The 21,937-nt window shown below is 43.6% G+C and overlaps 2 protein-coding genes across 4 annotated transcripts in view; one reads left to right on the top strand and one right to left on the bottom strand.

The window, feature by feature from the left end:
- Positions 1-415: 415 nt before the first annotated feature.
- On the top strand, positions 416-11,948 carry cfap45 (cilia and flagella associated protein 45; the record flags this gene model as incomplete). The annotated part of the gene is made up of 12 exons (XM_079514900.1): positions 416-424; positions 1,149-1,271; positions 1,516-1,655; positions 4,607-4,751; positions 5,806-5,976; positions 6,464-6,642; positions 7,168-7,297; positions 8,462-8,608; positions 9,266-9,379; positions 10,336-10,529; positions 10,885-11,109; positions 11,814-11,948. 12 exons carry the CDS (start codon positions 416-418, stop codon positions 11,887-11,889), a joined length of 1,653 nt encoding a protein of 550 aa, XP_079371026.1. The 3' UTR covers positions 11,890-11,948.
- A 1,691-nt stretch (positions 11,949-13,639) lies between these two features.
- The window catches only part of LOC306932514 (clathrin heavy chain 1-like), a 41,241-nt gene continuing 32,943 nt past the window's right edge, over positions 13,640-21,937 (bottom strand). For 2 of the 3 annotated variants that reach the window (XM_079514345.1, XM_079514344.1), the window contains exons 30-32: positions 21,534-21,755; positions 15,795-15,870; positions 13,640-15,258 (exon numbers count right to left, since the gene is read on the bottom strand). In XM_079514345.1, coding sequence (XP_079370471.1) covers positions 15,125-15,258; positions 15,795-15,870; positions 21,534-21,755 — 432 coding nt within the window. In that variant the 3' untranslated portion in view covers positions 13,640-15,124. Of the gene's footprint in view, positions 15,259-15,794; positions 15,871-19,490; positions 19,512-21,533; positions 21,756-21,937 lie in introns of all 3 variants that reach the window. The other variant, XM_079514343.1, reaches the window with a different exon arrangement.

Here is a 21,937-nt window from a genome sequence, read left to right as displayed (position 1 = left end):
GAGATGTGTTGAGTGTAGACGACTTCTTATCGCAACCTGATCGCAACCCACGATATAAAAAAAAGACAGTTTAAAAGGCTTATATGCAACCATAATGTCGAGATTGGTGACTTAATATATTCCGCATCGTTGCTGCTTTTATTTCTTCATTCCTGTCTGTCATGGTAAGTTTCAAATTTCAGTATAATATTATCCATCCCCACTCACTAATACTATAGCTTATTGTAGGCTAATATTATAGGCATTAACATGAATCAGCAGAATCACTGATACATTTCTTTAGACTTCTGTTCAATGTAGCCTAATGTTCATATTTTTTCTTCCTAGCTTATAGTCTGTGAATATCATGGAATGGTTCAGTTGATATTAGCTCTCCCTCTGACCATATAGGCTACATTATTGCACATTTAACATGATGGTAGTGGTACTGTACTATACTGATACATTATGAATTGAACATGCGGTGGACCCTCTTGTAAACAAGTGTAATGCTTAATTGGGTCGTCCACTCACAGTTAACAGTCTTTGTATTGAGTTTGTGCTTGAAATGTACTGTAATTCTGCAAACTGTTAATAAATATTTCAATCAATCAATCAATCAATCAATGCACTGTATAACAGGTTTCTCAAAGTGGGTTCTGGGGAGCCCCCAGGCAGTGACGTAGAGTCTGTGGGGGCCGGGGGGCCAGGGCCCCCATGAGGAATTGGACCAGGGATTTCGGCCCCCATGAGGAATTGGACCTGAATATATTCGCCTCGGTTCGTCCCGTTTGTGCCGCATCAGGTCGCGCCCGTTCGCGCAATTCTCGCCTTGCATTGACTTTGTATGTAATCGCGCCCCTCTAACCATCCAAGTCTGGCACCTTAACACCTCTGTTTTCCTCACTGTCCGGGGCGGCACGGGCCCCCGTGAGGATTATGAAAACTATTCGTCCCTGCCCCCAGGGTTGGCTATAACAATTTGAAAATAATTAGATATTTGTGTAACACCACAAATCTTGTATGGTGGGACCGTACGTGGCACAACATATTTTCAGATTGGGGTCTGCAGCCAAATTCAAATTTTCATGTCAAGCGGGTCCTTGAGAAAGGTTTGAGAAGCACTGATGTATAGACTGTATATCTAATCTGCCTTTCATAATCTATAGCCGCAGAGTGTGGGGACGGTCTCGTCTGCTTCACGGAACAGTGTCAGCTCCTACACACGCCGTTACCGAACCCTGGCCCTCACCTCCAGAGTGGACGAGAGCCTCTTCGGGACCCCAAAACCGGTATTACTTTAAGCAGTATATAACGTGTGTGTGTGTGTGTGTGTGTGTGTGTGTGTGTGTGTGTGTGTGTGTGTGTGTGGTTTGTTGAAAATGTATATTAAATAGATTTTAATATAAGTACACCTTAGCATCTGTAAATTTGTGGGCAGCAAGAACAAATGCAAAAAAATATTTATCTTTTACCATGCAGGTCAACCATGGTAATGGGTGTGTTTGTATAATAATTATGTTTCTTTCTGTCAAGCAATTGCCTCATGATGACACTAAACACGTGGAGCCGAGGAGAACCTCAGGGCCCAGGTCCAAGGCCCATTCTGCTCCTTCTCAGAGGAGTCAACCAAACAAAGTCCGCATCATCACTAAGGACCTCATCCGTGACCTGAAGTAGGTCATAAACGTGTACTTTCTGATTACTAACTCACAAATTAATCATGCAGAGCAGTGGTTACCAGGGGACATTTATTTATTTATTATATATTTTGCGGGGAGGGGGGTTTGTGACGTCATGACAATTTACAATTTGGCATCTAGCAGACCCTCTTAATCCAGAGCGATTTACATTAAGCAAGAACAAAAAGCATGGCAATATAATATATCACATACATAAAAAGTAGTTATAGGCCTAGAGGCAGCTTGAACTTCACTAACTGTCCACTTAAACTCCAAACGTCTTACAGGCTTCAAGTTACTTGAAAACATGAATGTAGAATATTGTGTGTGTGTGTGTGTGTGTGTGTGTGTGTGTGTGTGTGTGTGTGTGTGTGTGTGTGTGTGTGTGTGTGTGTGTGTGTGTGTGTGTGTGTGTGTGTGCCTCAGCTATGTGTGTGTGAAATTTCACATCGCAGTGAAATTTGGAACAGCGCCACAGCTGTTGTGGCCAGAAATGTCATTACGTCCGTAGTGGTTCAACACTACAATAGAGGGTATGCGCGTGACATCATCATCAAACCCGGAAGTTATGCAGGAACGCCTACTGAGTGGCAAAAAACAACTTTCTGGCCTTGACAGCCCATGCATCCAAACAGAAAAGTCCTATCCGATTGCATTAAATAATGTTAAACTCACTTTGCATGTTGCTTTGCCACTCGACTTGCCACTCGATGTGCCATTCACTTTAAGCATGCGCATACCCTCTAGCCTCTATAGAGAACTAGAAAGGTCGCAATTTTAAAAAATTGCAAAGAAACGGTTAAATTTTTCGCATTTGCGGCGCCCCCTATCGATGAATATAGAATCGCTTTTGGCTTTTGGTTGATTAAACCACCCGCGACATCTGATTCAAATTTGGGATGGATTGGACATTCCGTTCGTGATTTTAGGCATTTTTTGTAAAATAGGCCCCTCCCACTAACTTCGGACGACGATTAAGGCCGAACGATACGGACAAAAAAAAATAAAAAAATCTGAAAAAAATGTAAACGCGGTCCGATAGGTCCAGAGATCATGTGTACCGATTTCTGTGAGATTCGGACAAAATCTGTAGATTTAGAAAATAAAAGTGTGTTTTGAAGAAAATTCAAAATGGCGGAAAATCTATCCTGACGCAAATGGGCGTGGCCTATATGGGGAGATGCGTCATGGCCCAAGGAATACAGGGAGAAAGGAATTTTACGTACGACCTACGGTTAAAGAGTTATAAGCCAAAACGTAAAATGGGCTGTTATAGCGCCACCATGAGGCCGACCGATATAATTATAAGTTAATTAATTTTAGTAATTATTATGAATTTACCCTCAAAGTTTTGTAACTATATCGCTTACGGTCTCCGAGGAAAAAATACTTGAACGTGAGTTTTCGCATTTTCCCATTCATGTCAATGGGGAAATTTAATGCACGAATAAATTAATATCAATTAAACTATACAATATTTCTCTTAGCAATGAGCAAGCAAACGATTCCCGTCAATTTGACATATGGCTCAAGTGCGTACAAAACTGTGGGAGGAGTAGTACGGCAAAGTTTAGGGTTACTCCAGTAAAATAATAAAGTGTTACCATCACAATAGTCTCAACCACACTAGTGAATGGGCGTTTTCCGCTACGTTCACACCAACGAAGCTAGAAAGAAAAGCTGTTCATTCCAAGCTTCAAAACGAAAAAGCTGGTCTGCATAGAGATAACATGGGACCACGAAGCAAGAAGCTGCTTCTAGCTTCCTTGGTGTGAACGCGGCTTTAGGGGGAATGCAGCAGGTCCTGTCAACGTCGTATGGACGTCATATGGACGTCTTTTTGCAACGTATCCTGGTCGTATCCTGAGTTTGACTGTCAGGTCGTATCGAACTTCGAAGACGTTGTATGGACGTCGTATGGACGTCTGGCTGGGACGGCGACTAGGACGTCGTTTTGGGGTTTGGTGGTTTACAGAGAGTTCTGTGTGTGACGTCGTATGGACGTCGTATGAACGTCCTGTGAGAAGTTAACGGCTGCAGCCTGCGGGAAGGCCTGCAGGCCCTAGGCCAACGACTTTACTGCCCCTAGTGGCAGCTTTCGGAACGGCACCCATGGCCATTAGTCTGCTGGTAGCTTTATAATATAATAGTTAAAATAGCTTTAGAAAATTAAAATTAAAAGTTAAATCATTAAAAAAATAAAATAATAAAAAGCCCATTATGTATTATACTATAGTGCCTGCTAAAATTGTGTTGAAAAGATATACTTATTTATTGATGTATTATTCTATGCTTAATTTATATTTATATTATACTTCTTGCTATATTATATGTATATATGTAGCTATACCAAGTCGACAGCCTGCCTGCTATTTGATAATACTATGACGTTCTACACGGTAGTAGACCGTTCTTCCGGGTGCTTCAAAACGCCACTGAGCAACTTGGGGGGGGGGAGAAATTAAAACATTTGAGAACCACTGGTATAGTAATTGTAGGCCTATACAGACATCAAGTCCACATACCAGCTCAGTGCGATAAAAAACGGTTCCAAATACGATGGAACAGATTCTGGTTCTTCAATCTCGGAACTGGGTCTGAAAAAGAACCTCTGGTGGTGATGCGATGCATTGTGATCTTGTAGTCTGTGCTGTTTGAATAGCCAAAGTATAAAATAGAGTTTTAATTTATGTCCTTATTTGTAAAGTAAGCATTTGTTTAAATGTTTTGCTGTTGAGTGACAGGGGACATTTGGGATGCTCATCCACCACCACCGCGCACATGCACACACACACACGCACGCACGCACGCACGCACGCACGCACGCACGCACGCACGCACGCACGCACGCACGCACGCACACACACACGTTCCCCATGCAGCATCTCCTTAACTGGTCAAGAAGTAAATCACAACCTATTCAAACATTCATTTATTTTATCCAGGATCCGAAACGAGGATCCATCGGGACTGTCTATCATCCTGCCGCCGTGGGAACTGAAGCGCATGGCCTCTGCATCCCACGTTCCCACCCAGGAAGAGAGGGCGGCCATGACAGAAGAGCTGCAGAAGAAGCGAGAGGAGGCCATTGTGAGAACCTTTTAAATCACCAATAGAAATGCATTAACTGCCATTTGCATATTATTCTTAAAGGCAGGTTTAAGATTATTTTATATTTTTTTAGAGTAGCTAATTCTTTTTCTCCCCAATTTAGTCGTCATGCCAATTAAAGATATAGAGTAAGTGATATTTTTTGGTTAAAACAAAACATCTGTTGTTAAAAGGTTAAATCAGGTAGATGACAAGATTTCAGCCAATCAATCTGAAATCTCACCAGTTCCAATTTTGCCTGCACATTTGTTTGTGCCATCACTTACAATTCCACTTGTTTGATCTGTATCCTGACTGCGTTCTCTATCCTGATTGGATAAAATTGGTATCCCGACGTGAAAATGCATTTTCTGTTTGATAAAAAGCTGAAGAGACATGGAGACTCCTATTACTGAAAAAACTGCTTTTTAACACGCAAGAAAATCACTTACCCTACCAGTGAGGAGCCCCCACCAGGAGGACAGAGATAGAGCCTTCATCCTACTCCTATAATTGCTAGTCCCGCCACCTTTCATGACGACGACAGGCCCAGGAAATAATTCCCCATTCATTTTCCCCATAGACGTTTCAAAAAGTATTTATTTAAAGATCTGTAAGCCTCGAACAAAGCCAACTGGGATTGTGACAAATCATGACAAACAAACACAATATTTTGGGCCGAACAAATAATTACAAAGATTACAAAAACAACAAAAAAAAGTGTTGTATCCTGCCCTTTTTTTCTTCTTTCTAATTATTTGTTCGGCCCAAAATATTGTGTTTGTTATGATTTGTCACGAATCTCACGATCCGAGTTGGCTTTGTTCGAAGCTTACAGATCTTTAAATAAATACTTTTTGAAATGTCTATGGGAAAAAGGCACGGGGAATTATTTCCTGGGCCTGTCGTTGTCATGAAAGGGGGCGGGACTGTGACGCTCTAAGAAACAGTGTATATATCACCCATCTTGTCACATCCCACCCATCAATGAATCCCGGACCCTCACTCAAATTTCCATCCACCCCTGGCCTTCCGTCTGCTTTCATCTCTCTAGGCTGCAGCAGAGGAGAGGAAAGCCCAGACGCACCGAGCGGACCTGTCGCGTAAGAAGAACCAGCCGCTGAGTGAGCTGGAGGCCGAGGCCCGCGACCGCCAGCAGTACCTCCTGGAGCGGGCCAACGCCATGCGCATGGAGCAAGAGGACGAGGTCAAGAGGTTCAACGAGGTAAGCTCTACTACCGCACAGGCTGTGTGTACGTGTGTGTGTACACCCCCCCCCCCCCCCCAAAAAAAATTTACATGACGTCACGTGGCATGCAGCCAAGTCTACAAACTTTCAAGGTTTGCTTTTAGCAGCAGTGACGTCATGACAAACACGAGTGTGATTTTTTATTAACCATGGAAAGTTCCCTGTGCTTCACTAGTCACAGCCAGCATTGTAACTCAAACTCATAGGGGCGGCTGTGGCTCAGGAGGTAGAGCAGGTCGTCCAATGATCCATGGGTCGGCGGTTCGAATCCCGGCTCCTCCTGTCTACATGTCGAAGTGTCCTTGGGCAAGACACTGACTGAACCCCAAATTGCTCCCGATGTGCTGGTTGGTACCTTGCATGGCTTCCGCCGCAATCGGTGTATGAATGGGTGAATGCAATGCACTATCTATGTAAAGCGCCTTGGATAATGCGCACGCTCACCCCTCCTGGTTCCCTGCAGGTGATCCGGGGCGCACAGTGCCACGCGGTGCGCGACGCCCAGATCCTGGAGAAGAGGCAGATCCACGGGGAGCTGTCGGAGGAGGAGCGGCGTCTGGACGGCATGATGGAGCTGGACCGCCTGCGGGCCCTGGAGCTGCAGGACCAGATCGACCAGCTCCGCAAGCAGCAGATGATCCGGTGAGCAGACGTAGAAGCCCAGACCACACCAATTGGTCGCCATGCAACTCCTTGCTGCAGCCAAACAGTTGCGAGTAGATGCATGGCGACCCATTGGTGTGGTATGGGGCCATGGAATTGGACCAGTTGAATCGACGCGGGTCAGCGTGCAACAGGACATATCACATCGCTGGGACAAACGCTAAAAACGTCTCGTCATTCTTACTCGAGCCATAAAAATTGGTCCGTGACCCACAAATGGGTCACGACCCACTGTTTGAGAACCAGTGCATTAGACCTATATCATCCCACAGGGGAAATTCGGTTTCCAGCCTCACCCAGCTGAGTGCTTCTCAATAAGCGCACGCACGCACGCGGGCACGCATGCGGGCACACACACACACACACACACACACACACACACACACACACACACACACACACACACACACACACACACACACACACACACACACACACACACACAGGTTCCTATCACAGTATCACACATATAAATATGTACTCTCCGCGTGTGCGTTATTCCAGGGGGAACCAGCAGATTATCTCTCAGATTGAGCAGCGTCTGGAAGACAAGCTGCTTCAGGAGGAGGTGAAGGAACAGGAAGGGCAGCAGATGCTGGAGAACCTGGAGAGGATGCAGGAGGAGGAGCTGGAGGTACAGTACGTACTGTATGGCTGGGTGTGTGTGTGTGTGTGTGTGTGTGTGTGTGTGTGTGTGTGTGTGTGTGTGTGTGTGTGTGTGTGTGCGTGCGTGCGTGCGTGCGCGTGCGTGCGTGCGTGCGTGCGTGCGTGCGTGCGTGCGTGCGTGCGTGCGTGAGCATGAGGTCACAACACACATTCACATGTACAGCACAGCACACTGAGAACAGACAGAAATAGTCCGGCAGCCGACAGGCTTCTTTTGTTTACAGTGTGAAATGTGTTATATAGTCTTTTTTATTGGCCTAAAATATTGTCATACATTCATGAATCCACTTGCTGACCGGCAATCTTATTTATAGGGGTTTCTTAAGTTGTGACCCTACCATTGACATCCTATGGCTGGCAAAAATGTCAAATTTTCCTTTTGCTTTAAGTAGCATGTGACATGTCAAACTAGGGGTTTTTCATGATTCTGAATCCATTCCAAGCATTCGTTTTGCACAAAATACACTCTTTGCGCTAAAAGCAGCCATAGCCACTTGTGCTGACCTCATCACATTTGTCATGATGTATATGGCCGTTTTCAGCCCAAGGGGTGTATTTTGTGCAAAACTAATGCTTGGAATGAATTCAGAATCATGAAAACCCCCTAGTTTGACATGTCACATGCTACTTAAAGCAAAAGGAAAGTTTGACATTTTTGCCTGGATGTTAATGGTAGGGTCACAAGAAACCCCTATAAAAATGGCCCAATACTTTCAGCCGGTCAGCAAGTGGATTCATGAATGTATGTATATAGACAATATTTTAGGCCAATAAAAAAGACTATACAAATTTCCCACCCGTCCACCTCGGCTGCCGGACTAAAAGATATTCTCTCAAACAAATACATCCAATTTACAGTAGTTATTTTTTCACACAAGCTGTTAATAACACTTTTCATTGGTTGAATATTTATAATACCCACACATTTAAAAAGTGGATGAGTGCATGAAAGAGACAGGGACAAACAGTCACATGTGGCTCAATTGGTTGTGGGTTCAAATGCTATACTCCCCCAGTACACTACACACCCACACATCCATACGAGCAGTCTGAGTCCCACATCTTCATTTAGCTTTGATGATATTGGTTATGAAATATTCTTCTATACAAACAAACTTGCGTTGTCTTCCAGTCCATGGAGCGTAAGAAGGAGGAGCATCGGCTCTTGCAACAGGAGATAATTCGTATCAATGCCGAGGTCTTGAGAGCCAAGGAGCAGAAGCTAGAGGAGGAGAGACTGGCGGACCACCGAGCCATGGAATTCACTCAAAAGAAAATGGTCAGAATATATGGAGGACAAGCATTTGATTGTTGTTTTAATCGTTCTCTTGGCTGACATTAGAGGTAATCGCTAACCGTCCATGGAAAAACCTAATTTATTTTTTATATTTGACTACTTAGTGTAGATTGACCCCCAAATTATGGTAGTCTTTGTGTCTTGCGATGTTTACTGAAACTCTTTGCATCCGTTTTGAATTTTGATGTCCAACTTTTGTCTTTTTAGTTGTATAGGTGTCAAGGTGTATTAAGGCTGAACATGTAGTTGTACAGTTAGTTAGCAGTAGTAAATCATACTGACAAGGCTAATACTGTAAGTCACATGTAGTCGCATTTTTCTTACATAAGGGACCTACCATTCAGATTGTTTGATGAGTACTATCAAACATTCTGAATGGTAGGTCCCTTATGCGAGAAAAATGACAGGTTATTCTAAAGTGCAAAACTATTGCAGCACTCATAAAAGTCATCACTAGCGCACAATGTTTCGTGCTCTTCCTCAACACAGGTATATGTCTTCATCTTTATCACTGACTTTAGTTACACTTTCATGGTTTTGCCTTTGTGAACGTTGGGGGTGTCAGTGCGGTTGAACCAAGTCCTACCACAGCACTGGGTTAACCTTAACCTCTGTATTATGATGAACAACACCCCACAGGAGCGGGAGGCGGACTACGAGGCAGAGCAGAAGCGAGTAAAGAGGGAGAAGGAGAAGGAGGTGGCCAGGCTGAGAGCGCTGCAGGAGAGAGACAGAGACTACAAGGCAGAGCAGGTATAATTCACCTAGTGTGACCATACATATGGAATGCTCAGTGGTATGTGCCTTAGGTCAGGGGTTCCCAAACTGTTTTGGACCAGGTACCCCTTTTGGGGGGTACCCCCTCATCTGAAGTGGCCGCAGAAACCTTTCAAGTGTCCTGAGTCTTTTTGTTGTTTCTGCAGCATGCGTCCTGCTGTTACTGTTTGGGGTCACGACAGGTTGACTGATGTTGTAGTTTTAGTAATCATGTCAGCTATTGGCCCAAAGCAAACATGGGAGAAACACAATGAACACCACAAAAAATACGTTTATTGCGCAACTTGGCAGAAATGACCACGTAGATAAACATAATTTTAATGTTAAAAAAAGTTTTTAAAAAAAGGTTATTTTTTTCTGGGAATTATTCAGGTACCCCCTGGCTATGCGTCACGTACCCCTAGGGGTCCGCGGACCCCACTTTGGGAACCGCTGCCTTAGGTCATACCATTCAAATTGGGAAAGCATCTGTCATTTTATACGCTGGCTATTAAGAAATAGCAGATATTCAAACTTTCAGATCTGCTATTTGTGTGCAAATCTTTGAATACAAATATCTTTAACTAAAATCTTTGCTTCTGGGGGTCCCTGGAACAACATCATTTGAGATGGGGGTCCTCGGCCATATACAGATCATTTTGGGGGTCCTTGACATCATGGAAAAAGTTTGAGAACCACTGATTACAGCAACATAGGTTTATCAGAAAACTGTTAGAATTTAGAAGACATTTGTAGAATCGGCCTCAGGTCTTAATGGGTTAAACATACTCAGAACATAAATGGGTTTAAACAAAATAACCACTGAGAATGCATAGGGATGAATGGAGTAAGCCGGTATTCTCAAAATGAAAACTTAATTCAGTAAAACATGTGGTGAATTGAAGAGGGGGTTATACATTAACAGCGTAACATCTTGTTACCTGTGTTCTAAGGATGAGCTCCGCGCCCGGAGGAACCGGGAGGCAGCGGAGAGGGAGTGGAGGAGAAAGGAGAAGGAAGGAGCGCAGAGGAAAGCGCAGGAGGACGCTCTGCTGAAGGCTTCTCGTCTGGAGCAGGTCGTCCACAAAGAGCGCCTGCAGGCCATGGAAGCTGGCCGGGCGAGGGCAGAGTTTGAGAGGGTGTTGAGGTATTCATTCATTCTTCCTTTTTTCCTTAGGCCAAATGTTCCTATATTTCAAAATCTAATGGGCAGATTGTCATGAAATTTAATGCACCACACCATTGCAACATCTTGCAACTGCTGAACTGCTGTAGGCCATTTCATTGGGGATAATGGTTGCAAGTAGGTGCATGTTCCAAGGAGTTGCATGGCGAATCATTGGTGCGGTTTGGGCTTTTTAGGCCAAACGTTCTACCTATACACAAGTTATTGCAAAAGCGCGTTCATGATCCCTGAAAAAACTCCAACTATTAGTGACCCCCCATGACCTGTCCTCCATGCAGTCCTCAGCTCCTTATGGACATCATTCTCTGTCTCTCAGGGCCCAGCAGGAGTCCATCGCCAAGCAGAAAGAGGAAGAGGCGAGACATGTCCAGAGAGTGCTGCACCACGCGGACGGCATCCGACAGCAGGTGAGGGAGCGAGAGATGCTGGCCGTGGCTAAGCGACGGGACATCTTCAAGGAAGGAGACCAGCTGAATGAGGAGGCGCGCCAAAGACGTGTCCGTCTCAATGAGATCAAGGAGAAGAAGCTGATGGAGCTAAAGTAAGTAAAGGCTAGGCAGTGTAAATATCAAGTTCAACACTCAAGGCTGTCCACAGCAAGTACAAGTAAGAAGCGTAAACGTGGGAAGCGAACAAAGCTGTTGTGGCAGTCTGACACACGCGCACGCGCACACGCACACGCACACACGCACACACACACACACACACACCTCTGTATCAGTTGCCCTCTGGTGGCGGGCGGGTGGTGTTACAGCGTGACACACACACACACAGACAGACACACAGACAGACAGTTTTGGCCAGCTTCTATAGTTAGTGCTCAGTCGCAATCAGTCGCAATTATGTGAGTATACACTTCTGATAACATAGGCAAGAAAGAAAAGCGGGTTATGATATAGTTATGGTGGTAAATCACTGAGGATACGTCCCAGGTGCATCCATGCAATGTATTTTTGTTCTGGTATGGACTCTGCCAAGTGCCATCCAGAGTTAAAATGTATTTGTAGTCATTTCCTTTTATTTCTTGCTTCCTCTTGCCCATGTAAAGCGTCTTTGGGTACTCAGAAAAGCACTATATAAATTTGAGATAGTATTATTTTTATTATCGTGTTTGGTGTGGATGGCCCATTAGTCATGTCAACTTCCTACTGTAGAAAAAAACCCAGTTACGTTCACCTTGCTCAACACAGGTAACAGCAGGAATAATCCAAGTGTCCTCATTCTGAAATGCTTGTGTGTTTGCAGGGCTGCTGGTTTACCAGAGAAATACTGCAAAGACGTGGAAAGGAAGGCCCGTGTATTGTCGGCTGTAATTCACTAGCTTGATCTTCACCATGAATGAAACCCAACCCCCAAACATACTCATCCAGAGCAGACTCCACCAGTACACTTTCATATGCAATTTCATTCAAGTTAGTTCATTGCAACAGTAGGGAATGAATAAGAATAAAGCTTCACTTTGCACTTTCATGGCTGTTTCATTATATAAGCATTTGACTGTTGACATTTGTATCTTACTGTATTTCTTGATTAACCTCGGACTGTCTGAGATACTAATTGCCCATTTTCATCAGTGGCCCTTATACCTAAACTTCTTATACATTTTTTTTTTTAATTGTTCAATTAGCCGTGCTACATTACACATTGTGAGCTTGTAGATCGGCTATTTGAACTATTCAAAAATGTTTTTCAAAATAGTAAAATAAAGGAAAAGACGTTTAGGGATAAGGAAGGATAAGGGTCAATAGCCAATAGGCTACTCTGGTCCCTCAGGTTCTTTAATGGGACATGTCCAGTTTGTTCTCCTCATCCACTTCAAGCTGAACCGTGAAGTGGGCAGGAATGGAATTACAGCTTTCCAAAACTTAAAAGGTAGTGTAATTCATAGACATAGAAAGATTAGACACCTCCTTTGCCGCTGCAATTCATTGGAGTGACCTGTCTGGCACAGAGGGCGGAAGTGAGCTGAATTGATGGTTATATGGACATGAGTGTAATGGCGGTCTCCAGTCACGTCACTTCCTTTCATTACGTTCCTTGGCACCAACACGGAAGCTTGCCCTCACTTGAGCATTCGCCCCAGAGCCGGAAGAGGCGTCTACCTTTCTATGTCTATGGTGCAAGGGATTTCTTTTGGTTAGAACAAAAGGTTTTTTGTTAAAAGGTTAAATCACTAAATTCTGATAGTAATCATATAAATAGAGTACGTGTTCAGTAACAGGGGTCTCCCTGTCTCTCCAGCTCTTTAATTTTGTCACCTACCAGAAAATACAGGTAGCTGACCTAATGATCTAATTAAGAATTAAATTAAGCTATTTATGAGCTTAATTTTTTATGTTCCAGTTCCAAATTCTTCTGCTCATTTCTTTGTGTCATCACTTAGTGACAATTCCGCTTGTTTAATCTGTATCCTAATTGGATTAAAGTGGTATCCCAGTTTCGGTTTCCGAAAATGCATTTTCTGTTTAATAAAAAGGAGACATGGAGACTCCCGTTACTGAACAAACACTATATAGCAATGAGTACTATCACAATATAGAGCTTTTAAACACTTATTTTAACCAAAGAAAATCACTTACACCAGCTTTAATGTAATGGTTCTCAAGCCTTTTAATTTCAAGGACGCCCATAAGATACAGGTCCATTTGGTTCCAGACCTTTTAAGGGTCCATTTGGAACCCTTCCGGTCCCTGGGAATTGGGCATTCATATACCATTGATTGTCTGCGAATGTGTATATTTTACAAATGATCCAACTACATTTTCTATAAATGTCAAAATGCCACAGTATGGCTTTTAACTAAAATCACCTGAAACGCAAGCCCTAGTGCAATTTCGTAAATTTCCTTCAAACTGGAATATATAACTGTCCTTGCTCCACAGATTAACTGCACATCGCCAGGATACAAATTTGGATCATTTTATTTAGCCTAGAATGCAATCCCCTTTTGTCGCCTTCCACGTATCGCTGGCAGAGTCCCTTTTGTCGTTCATGTGCATAAACGGAGAGGAAATTCAACTCAAGGTTGACAGTTTTACACTGACACACACCTCAAAGTAATTTTTAGTACATCAAGGTAAATACAGGCTTTTATTTCAGACCATTCTTGACAGAGAACTGTATGATGTACTTGTACTAAGTAACCATCATAACCATCTAAATACATAACCTACAGGAGTGCTTAACTGATCTAATCAAGTTGACATTAGGACATCAAAAGGTCCCACCCCTCCCCCGCCCTGTCTTATTTTTACTTGCTCCTTTTCTTGTTTGTTCTTGGCGCTGAACACATTGACCCAGAGTCAATTGGACACCAGACAGAAGGCGGGAGGACTGGCGGGACTCGTTTTTTTTTCTTTTCTTCTTCTTCAATTCATCCTCCTCCCTCCCCCCCCCCCAACCCCACACACACACACACCTGTACACACGAGAAAGTAACGGTGGCCTAGGAAACATCACGACACCAGGCATACACGGACCCCCAGCATGAGGGGGGGGGGGGGGGGGGGGGGGGGGGTCGTCGGAGTAAATACACACACTGTAACGTTATTAAGGTCCCCTGGGGAGTTTATCGTAGCCGTGGGTGGTCCCCATCCCTGCACACATACATACACAGACACGGTCTCACGCACAAGCACTGTACACGGCACAAGAAGAGAGAGAAGGTCACCTAAACACACGGAGCCAATGAGGGAGTGCTAACATCTATGGGGGTGGACTGGACAGCCCGTTACAGGCTGAGGGGGGGTTTAAAATTCTTATTTAGATCATTAGGTCATATGCACGCACACACACACACACACACTCATTCACTCACTCACACGCTCACGCAACACACGTAAACACACACCCCCATTCAATCACCAACACACATCTGTATGCATTTAAAACTCCATAAAGTTACACGCCTGTGCAGAATATACTATTGTTACTTAGTGTTGCTAGCTATAGCCACCCAAATGGCAATATATGTTCAAATATTATATGTAACTTTTCTTCTTCTCAGAATATACAATGATGAAATGCATTATACAGACAAACGAGACAATGTAAGCTGTTCACATGTTCAGTACATCAAAATTAAGAGCTTTCTATATTCATTTCTTCTCACGACAGAGTGCAAATCCGATGCTCCTCCACCTACTACAAGAGGTTCATTTGCTGAGCTCGAGCAAGTTCACGTCCCCACAAAACCATAAAATCAAACAAACAAAGAAAACATAATAATAATTCTAACACAAAAAGTAGTCATAAATATGGAATGTGAAAAACAAACGATTTCTTCTCAAACAATACAAATAAAAGTCCTTCATCGCACTTGCATTTTTCTTCTTCAACAGGAAAAAGTACAAAAAATAAGAATAAAATAGTAATTAAAACGAGAACGGGTTGTTGCTTGTGGCCTCTGTTGTGAGTAGAAGACCATGGTAAAGCTGGTGTGGGAACACAAAAAAAAGAGAAAGCGAGACAGATGGAGATGATGGGTGACTGAGGATGTTTTAAGGGACAGGTTTGGTCAATTTGGAGGAGAGGGTTGCTGGCTGGGTAGAGGGCGGTCACATTTGGCCATAGCCAAAGCCGGGCTGGGGGGGTTGGCCGTAACCGGGCGGCGCTGTATATCCGTAGCCGTAAGGTTGCTGAGGAGGCACAGCCACGTTGGTCCCTGACGTGAGCATCAGCTGAGGTGTGCCTGCCGAAACAAGAACCATTACAAAATGCAACCCCTGCCAACGGTTTCCACATATTTACTGCACACATACAAGACAAAGTATTCCCATACAGTTTTCAACCCTATTCATATCAAGGCCCATTATTATTTCTTTCAGCATTTGAGCCACGGACCACCATTTGATATTCATTTTAGCCTCAGATTTTGTTATTGTTGGATAAGAAAATGGACCCCGTAAGGGTATATTTGGTTTCATTAAACACTCAAGAGTTATCTATAAGGATCCATTTGGTTACCAACTTTCCATCATTTATCTGGGGACCACCGGAAACCCACTCAAGGACCACTGGTGGTCCTCAAGACGACTGATTGAAAACCACTGCCAATGATGCAAGGATATCCGTGATGCATTACATTAGCATGGCCTTGCATTTGTTAAAATGTACATAAATGTTATATATTTGTTGGTGGTATTAGTTGTGTTTGTACCATAAGCTATGTTAAAATGTACATAAATATGATATATATTTGTTGGTAATATTAGTTGTGTTTTGTACCATAAACTATGGGCTGGGACTCTGTGGCTTGCTCCTCCTGCTTCCTCAGGGACTCGGAGGCCTCGAGCTTGTCAACCTGATTGAAAAAAAGAACAATGTTGGAGGAGTGAGACCACATGGATGATGCCACAAAAGAGATGGCTCTTGAAGAGCGAGGGCGGGTTTTGTTGTAGAAAAACTGACCTCTCGGTTATTTCCCTGGCTGACGGATGGGACCATGATTCCTGAGTCTGACAGGCGAAGATGAATAAGAGTCCAGATTAAAATTAAATGAGGCCGAAGAGGCCGACCTCGCTACTGGGAGGGAAGGCCACCTACTGGCCAAAGAGGAAACTACTATGAGCTATGACCTTATTGGCTACTCTATGGACGCTATACATTAGCTCTAGAGATAAGACACACAGCATTTTCACCCGCTTCGAATGTTATCAACCGATAATATGCAGTTACTTATAAAGCTGATCTTATCGACCTACTGCATGTAGCCTGGGAGCCTACTGGCTGCGATTGGCATTGATAAAACGACGTTTAAGGTTGGGACCGCGCTGCTACGTGCTTGCGGTTATGTTTAGGTTAGGGTATGAGGCTTGTCGTTTCTCAGTAGGCAGTAGACCAAAACAACCGGATTAAGGTTGGCGAACATGCGTTAAGGTTGAGACCGCGCCGATACGTGCTTGCGCTTATGTTTAGGTTAGGAGGATGTTTATGAGGAGGCTCGTCGTTTTCAGTAGGCTCCCTGCATGTGCAGTAGACCGATAAGATCAGCTTGATAAGTAACCTACTGGGAATTATCGGTTGATTTTCACTCGAATCCGTTGGCATTTTGTCAGGTGAGGGGAGACTAGTCAGGAATTAGAAAGGGAAACAAAAGCTAGACAATAATGGTCCCACCGTCCAGCCACCCAATTACCGTAATCTAAATCTCAAGTACTTTGAGTATGTAGAGAACCAAACCCCTTCAAGTTTCAACTACCACGTTCTAAATAACTAGCATTACCAACCAAACCTGACACAAGTTAAGATACATAAACTACGACCGGAATTCGGTCAACTAGACAACACAGAATCTAAGTGTGAAATGCGGGACACCCGATTTTACTCTCTTAAATATGTACGTATTGGCAGCACAAACAAAGTGTGAATGGCAGAGGACAAAAAAAAAGTTCTGACAAGTAATTCACATAGGAAGGAGCAAATTTCAAAAATGAGTCTGTGGCTATAGAATAGTCTGCGGTTTCAGTATTATAGTTCACAGCATACGATTATACCTCTCTCACTAGCCTGGGGGTTCAGTTCTCAACATACTTGCTGGTCGACATCCACCCACCCGTCAGTCAGTCAGGTTAAGCAGGCCGTTTCAAGTCAAGTCAGGCTTTAGTTTCAATTGAGAAAGTATTACAGGGAAGAGACCAACATGCTGTGAAGCGGCAGTTTTGTTAATTTCTCTGTTAAAAAAAGAGAAGAGTGCAAGAGAAAGACAGACGGACAGAGACAAGAGTGAGAGACAGGCAGAGAGACAGACAGCAAAGTGGAGGGAGAGTGAAAAAGGGGTGGAGGGGTGGTGGTTTTGTACGGCCAATTCAAGGCTTTTCAGAAGCAGGCACAGCCAACAACAATGTCTCCTAGCCTGTCCAGGGTGCTGCTATAGAGAGGAGCGGAATGCATGCTTGTTGCTCTACACATTTCAGCTCCCTTTACACACTCAAAACTACTGTACACGGGTTATGCTTTTTCCACAGGCCCTAGTCACATGTCACTGAAGAGACCACACTTTACAGCAGCGGGGAATACTCAAACATGGGGAGGAAAAAGTAAAAAAAAAATTTAAAGTGCTCCAAATGAATTGAAAAATTAATGGAAATGTGATTTTCTTTTTTTTTTTTTTACAGCTTTGAGGTTCATTCAGTCGAATAGGCAGACCTAGAAAAGATAATGGGTAAGAAACCTCTGAAAGGATGGTCACTTCATCAAATGCTGCACTGGGGTCTTCTATTCCTGCAATTAAGTGTTGATGCGTTGCTGTGGTCTACATTGCTGCCCGCCAACCTGGCTAGGAACAAGCACTGTGGCTAGCCTCCTCCGATTCAATGGCTGAACATTCACAATGAGGCGGCGGCCCTAAATTGCTTCCTTAACCCATTCAGGCCTGACCTCAAAATTAAAAAAAGAATATTCTAAATCCTCCAGTTTTCTGAAATAAATATTTTCACGATTTTTCAAAAATATCAGACCTACAAGTTCATAGCGCGCCACTCGGTGGCGCGCTATGAGCTTGTAGATCTGCTATTTTTCAATAGCTAAATTATAACATAATGTTTTAAACACCAAAAGGGGTTCCCACCCAAAATGGGTTAAAGAATGCACTATAAATTTTCCAACCAAACCAAACCCTAGTACCCAAAACCAAAACCGGGGAGAGTAAGGATTGGCGGATTCCAGCAGCAGACTGCAGCTATGCGCCGTTACAAACCGCTTTGACATTAGTATCCATCTACGAGTCTAAAAGGGTAGAAGAGGACCTGCTGTGACCACACTGACCCAGAGCAGTGCTCTCCACGTCCCACCGCCCCTGGAGAGGTGGGTGGCCACTGGCCAGGCATGCTGGCATCAGGTGCAGCTGTTGAAGCCAATACCACTTTGGGCTGTGACGATTACAAATATAAGTCGACGATTAATTGTCACACATTATTGGGATTAACGATTCAATTGTGTTATAATTTGTATTTCCGTTTGCCTTTTCGGCTTCGAAATCACCAATTGCACAGGGGAGATATGACAAATAACTTAAATATACAAGATAGTCACTGACACAAATCTTTACAAAATAGCAGAAATAGTTGATCTACAAGCTTATTCAACTATTTCTGCTATTCTGGGTGTTGGGAGGAAATGATTTGGTGCCTCTTGTCTGTGGCTTGGAGTAAGGAATTTATATTTATCACATAAGTGTACTGTAGTAACTGTACACAAATTTACTAGTTTCACTGTTGACTGACTTGTTTCATCAGTCAGTCTGAACTAGGATATATAACAAGATCCAGTCATTAGATTAGGCAGAATTAAGTAAAAACAACAACTAATGCTGGTTGTAAATGTAAATCAGGGATTTGCAACATTACCTTTGATTGGTGCATGGCACTAACAATTAACTATATTTAATTGCACTGTATTGATCTTATGCAGGTGTGCAAAAAGACACCCTGTTAATTGCTCATTTAGGTTTGGAAACAAAGGTCAGTTCAAATGAGACAACTGGTGCTGCTCAACAAAGTGACCATGTTTTCTTTTCTTTTTTAAAAATAACGTCCCTCGACACTATGCTTCTTGCGGTACCGACGACAACTTTTCGTTCTGATCGAGCCGTAATCAACATGGTATTCTGACCAGACACAGGCAGAACAAATAGAGCCAGCCAGCCATCACAGATGCCAGTAAACCCAGTGTGTGTTTGAGGCCAGGGTGAGCAGTAGGAGAGCCCCACTCTGGAGTCCTGTGGCTTTGTACAGGTAGGAAAGGTAGAAATCTAGTGGGAGGTGTGTGGACTCAAAAAGCAGCAGAGTGACATATGGGAAGGGATAGGAGAGGAGAGGGGTTCAGACTCATGCAGATTCCGCTAGTAAATCACTCCTCCAAACTACACGCTACAGGGGGGACGGGCTCGGAAAGAATGAGTTGGAAAATGGATTCGACTTTCACCTTTTCCTTAATCGCATCAACCTGAAAGGGAAATTCAGAGAGGCAACTTAAGGAGAAAAACCAAAAAAAACAGAAGTCTCCCAAAAAACATGTAGGAAAAGAGGGACAGAAAGAGAAAAATAGAGCAAACAATAGAGAAATCCTCGCTTACAGAAAAACCAGGAGAAGAAAAAAAAATCATCAAAAGCCATGCGACACACGCCACTTTTGATACAAATGCACACTGTTGAGATTACTCTGGCACCTTGCACTTTCCATCATTTACTTACACCAGGAGAGATTATTCCCAATGCTTATAGTTCAGACATGGACACTGACTATTAAGCGCCTATTACTACGTTCTGAGATGTTAATCTGACTGAAAGGTGCAGTATTTCAGCAGAGAACTAATTGCTTTTCAGACCTGTGGTAAAATAGAAATTAACAAAATGAGATGGAGGGGCTTCGACAAACACACGACAGAACAGTGACGGGTTGAACAATTGAAGGACAGTACACTGTTCTATGTCTAACAACTAGGGCTGTCAACTGAGCTCAGAAATTATTTCAATTAAGATGTTATGTTATATTCAATAATCATTATATTGTACATATAGGAAAGTCTGCACATAATGCATGTAATGTCAGAAGTGTTCAGCACCCACAAGAGGCTGTTTGCAGCTGGTTGTCAACAAACTGAGAAAATGTAACGTAAATGAATAATTACGTAATGTCTGACAACATTCAAGTAGAACTAACAATAGGCGTAAAATAAGAGGTCTTTATAGTTGAATCTTATGGTTGCCAACCTGCCCAAAGTCAGCTAAACTCTGTTGTCCATCAACATCCCTCATGCAGTTTTGTTTGTCCGGAGTTGGAGTATTTTGTCTTAATACGGTAAACACCAACGATTTGGCACTGCAACCACATTAAAACATTGGAATTAAACAATGAAAGGTAGATTATTTGTAAGTGTATCCATCTACTATCATACTTGCCCTGATGAAGACTTGTTTGAGTCGAAACATGGTGTTTTAAATTTAAAGTACCCTGATTTTATGTCCGCCCTCTCCTCTTATTTGAACCTTTTTGAGTGCTCGGATTGCCGCTCTTGCTTGTGTATCCATCTACTGTTTGACCCAGGTCTCGTTTACACAATGTCTTGCCTAACACTTCTATAGTGCAGACTCTCATGCCATGTTAACACACATGAGACACGGGATAGAATACAACCGTGGTGAATCTCTTCTGGAACACATTTGTATGGAAAAGTAGCGGAAAACTGTAACACAATAACAAAAAAGGGACACACGCCAATGTCAATAAGACTGACAGCAGGATGATGAGAATTAATAAAAGAAGTGAAAAGGCTTAGATTGGAGGCTTTTAAAATGTGCTTTTAACACTGTCTGGAGGACAGTGTTTATTTTAAACCGGCTTTGATGTTACGAGATGAGCAAGTTTCACCATTTTGGACAGTCAAAGGAAGTCTATAATACTCTTCATTGACCACTTAATATGGAAACACGACTTTCTGAATAACACAAATTCTGTACCCTTGTGGTACTGCAAGTGGACAAAAAACGAAGAAAGAATTTCTACTATTTGGCCCAGGTCTTTCTACCTTGCAGTTATTAGCACACTCCTCCCCCCCCCACCCCATATGGGGTTATCTCCCCCAACCAAATTTCGTCTTTTAGACCGCCGCAAACTGTGATTAAGTTACCACTTTCTACCCTCAGAACCCTTCCCTTTTGTGATCATAACCATAGATATAAAAACAAAACGGATGCCTTATTGGTCGCTTGCAGTTCATTGGAGCGAACTGTATCGACATGGGAGTGCGGCGAACGTCCACTCGGACTGTGATGCCTCTGTGAAGCACTAGTCTCACGTTTTCCAGACTGTCGCCTCTCGCAAAAGTACCAACACGGAAGCTTGCCCTCACTCGAGTACACACGCCCCAGAGCCTGAAAGAGCTTTCTATGTCTGTGATTGTGGAAGACCGGCCGGCTGTGTGACTTCATGTCCACTAAAAGGCCCTCACCTCCTTCGCCGACCCACCTTGCTGAGGTACTCCCTCATGACCTGGATGAAGTAGGGCATGGAGAAGTCCATGAGGTTGTGCCTCCAGGCCGTCTCCAGCACCACGTCGGGCCTCAGCAGGTCGTAGCAGGTGAAGAGGCAGGCGGCAAAGCACTCCTTCTTGTCCTCCTCCAGGAACCAGGCCAGCAGCTCCTCCGCCAGCTCCGTGTCCTTGGACTCCGACGCGTACTGCATGGCGTCCTGGAGACAGCCGGGGGGGGAAACAACGTTGAGAACCCTGCCCTTTTACCCGTCTGTAAAACAACTGCCCTCTCTCTAGACCATGAAAGCAGCATGTACTATGGTGAGGAAAAAAAGGCAATGTGTGGGGAAAATATCTGAAAATAGCTGATCTACAGCCCCTGCCTCTAACATTCACAGCA

This window comes from Electrona antarctica (assembly GCF_951216825.1).
Source record: "Electrona antarctica genome assembly, chromosome: 11".
NCBI classification, from domain to species: Eukaryota; Metazoa; Chordata; class Actinopteri; order Myctophiformes; family Myctophidae; genus Electrona; species Electrona antarctica.
The sequence above is the reverse complement of the archived record's forward strand: the minus strand, read 5'-3'. Positions and strand labels throughout refer to the sequence as shown.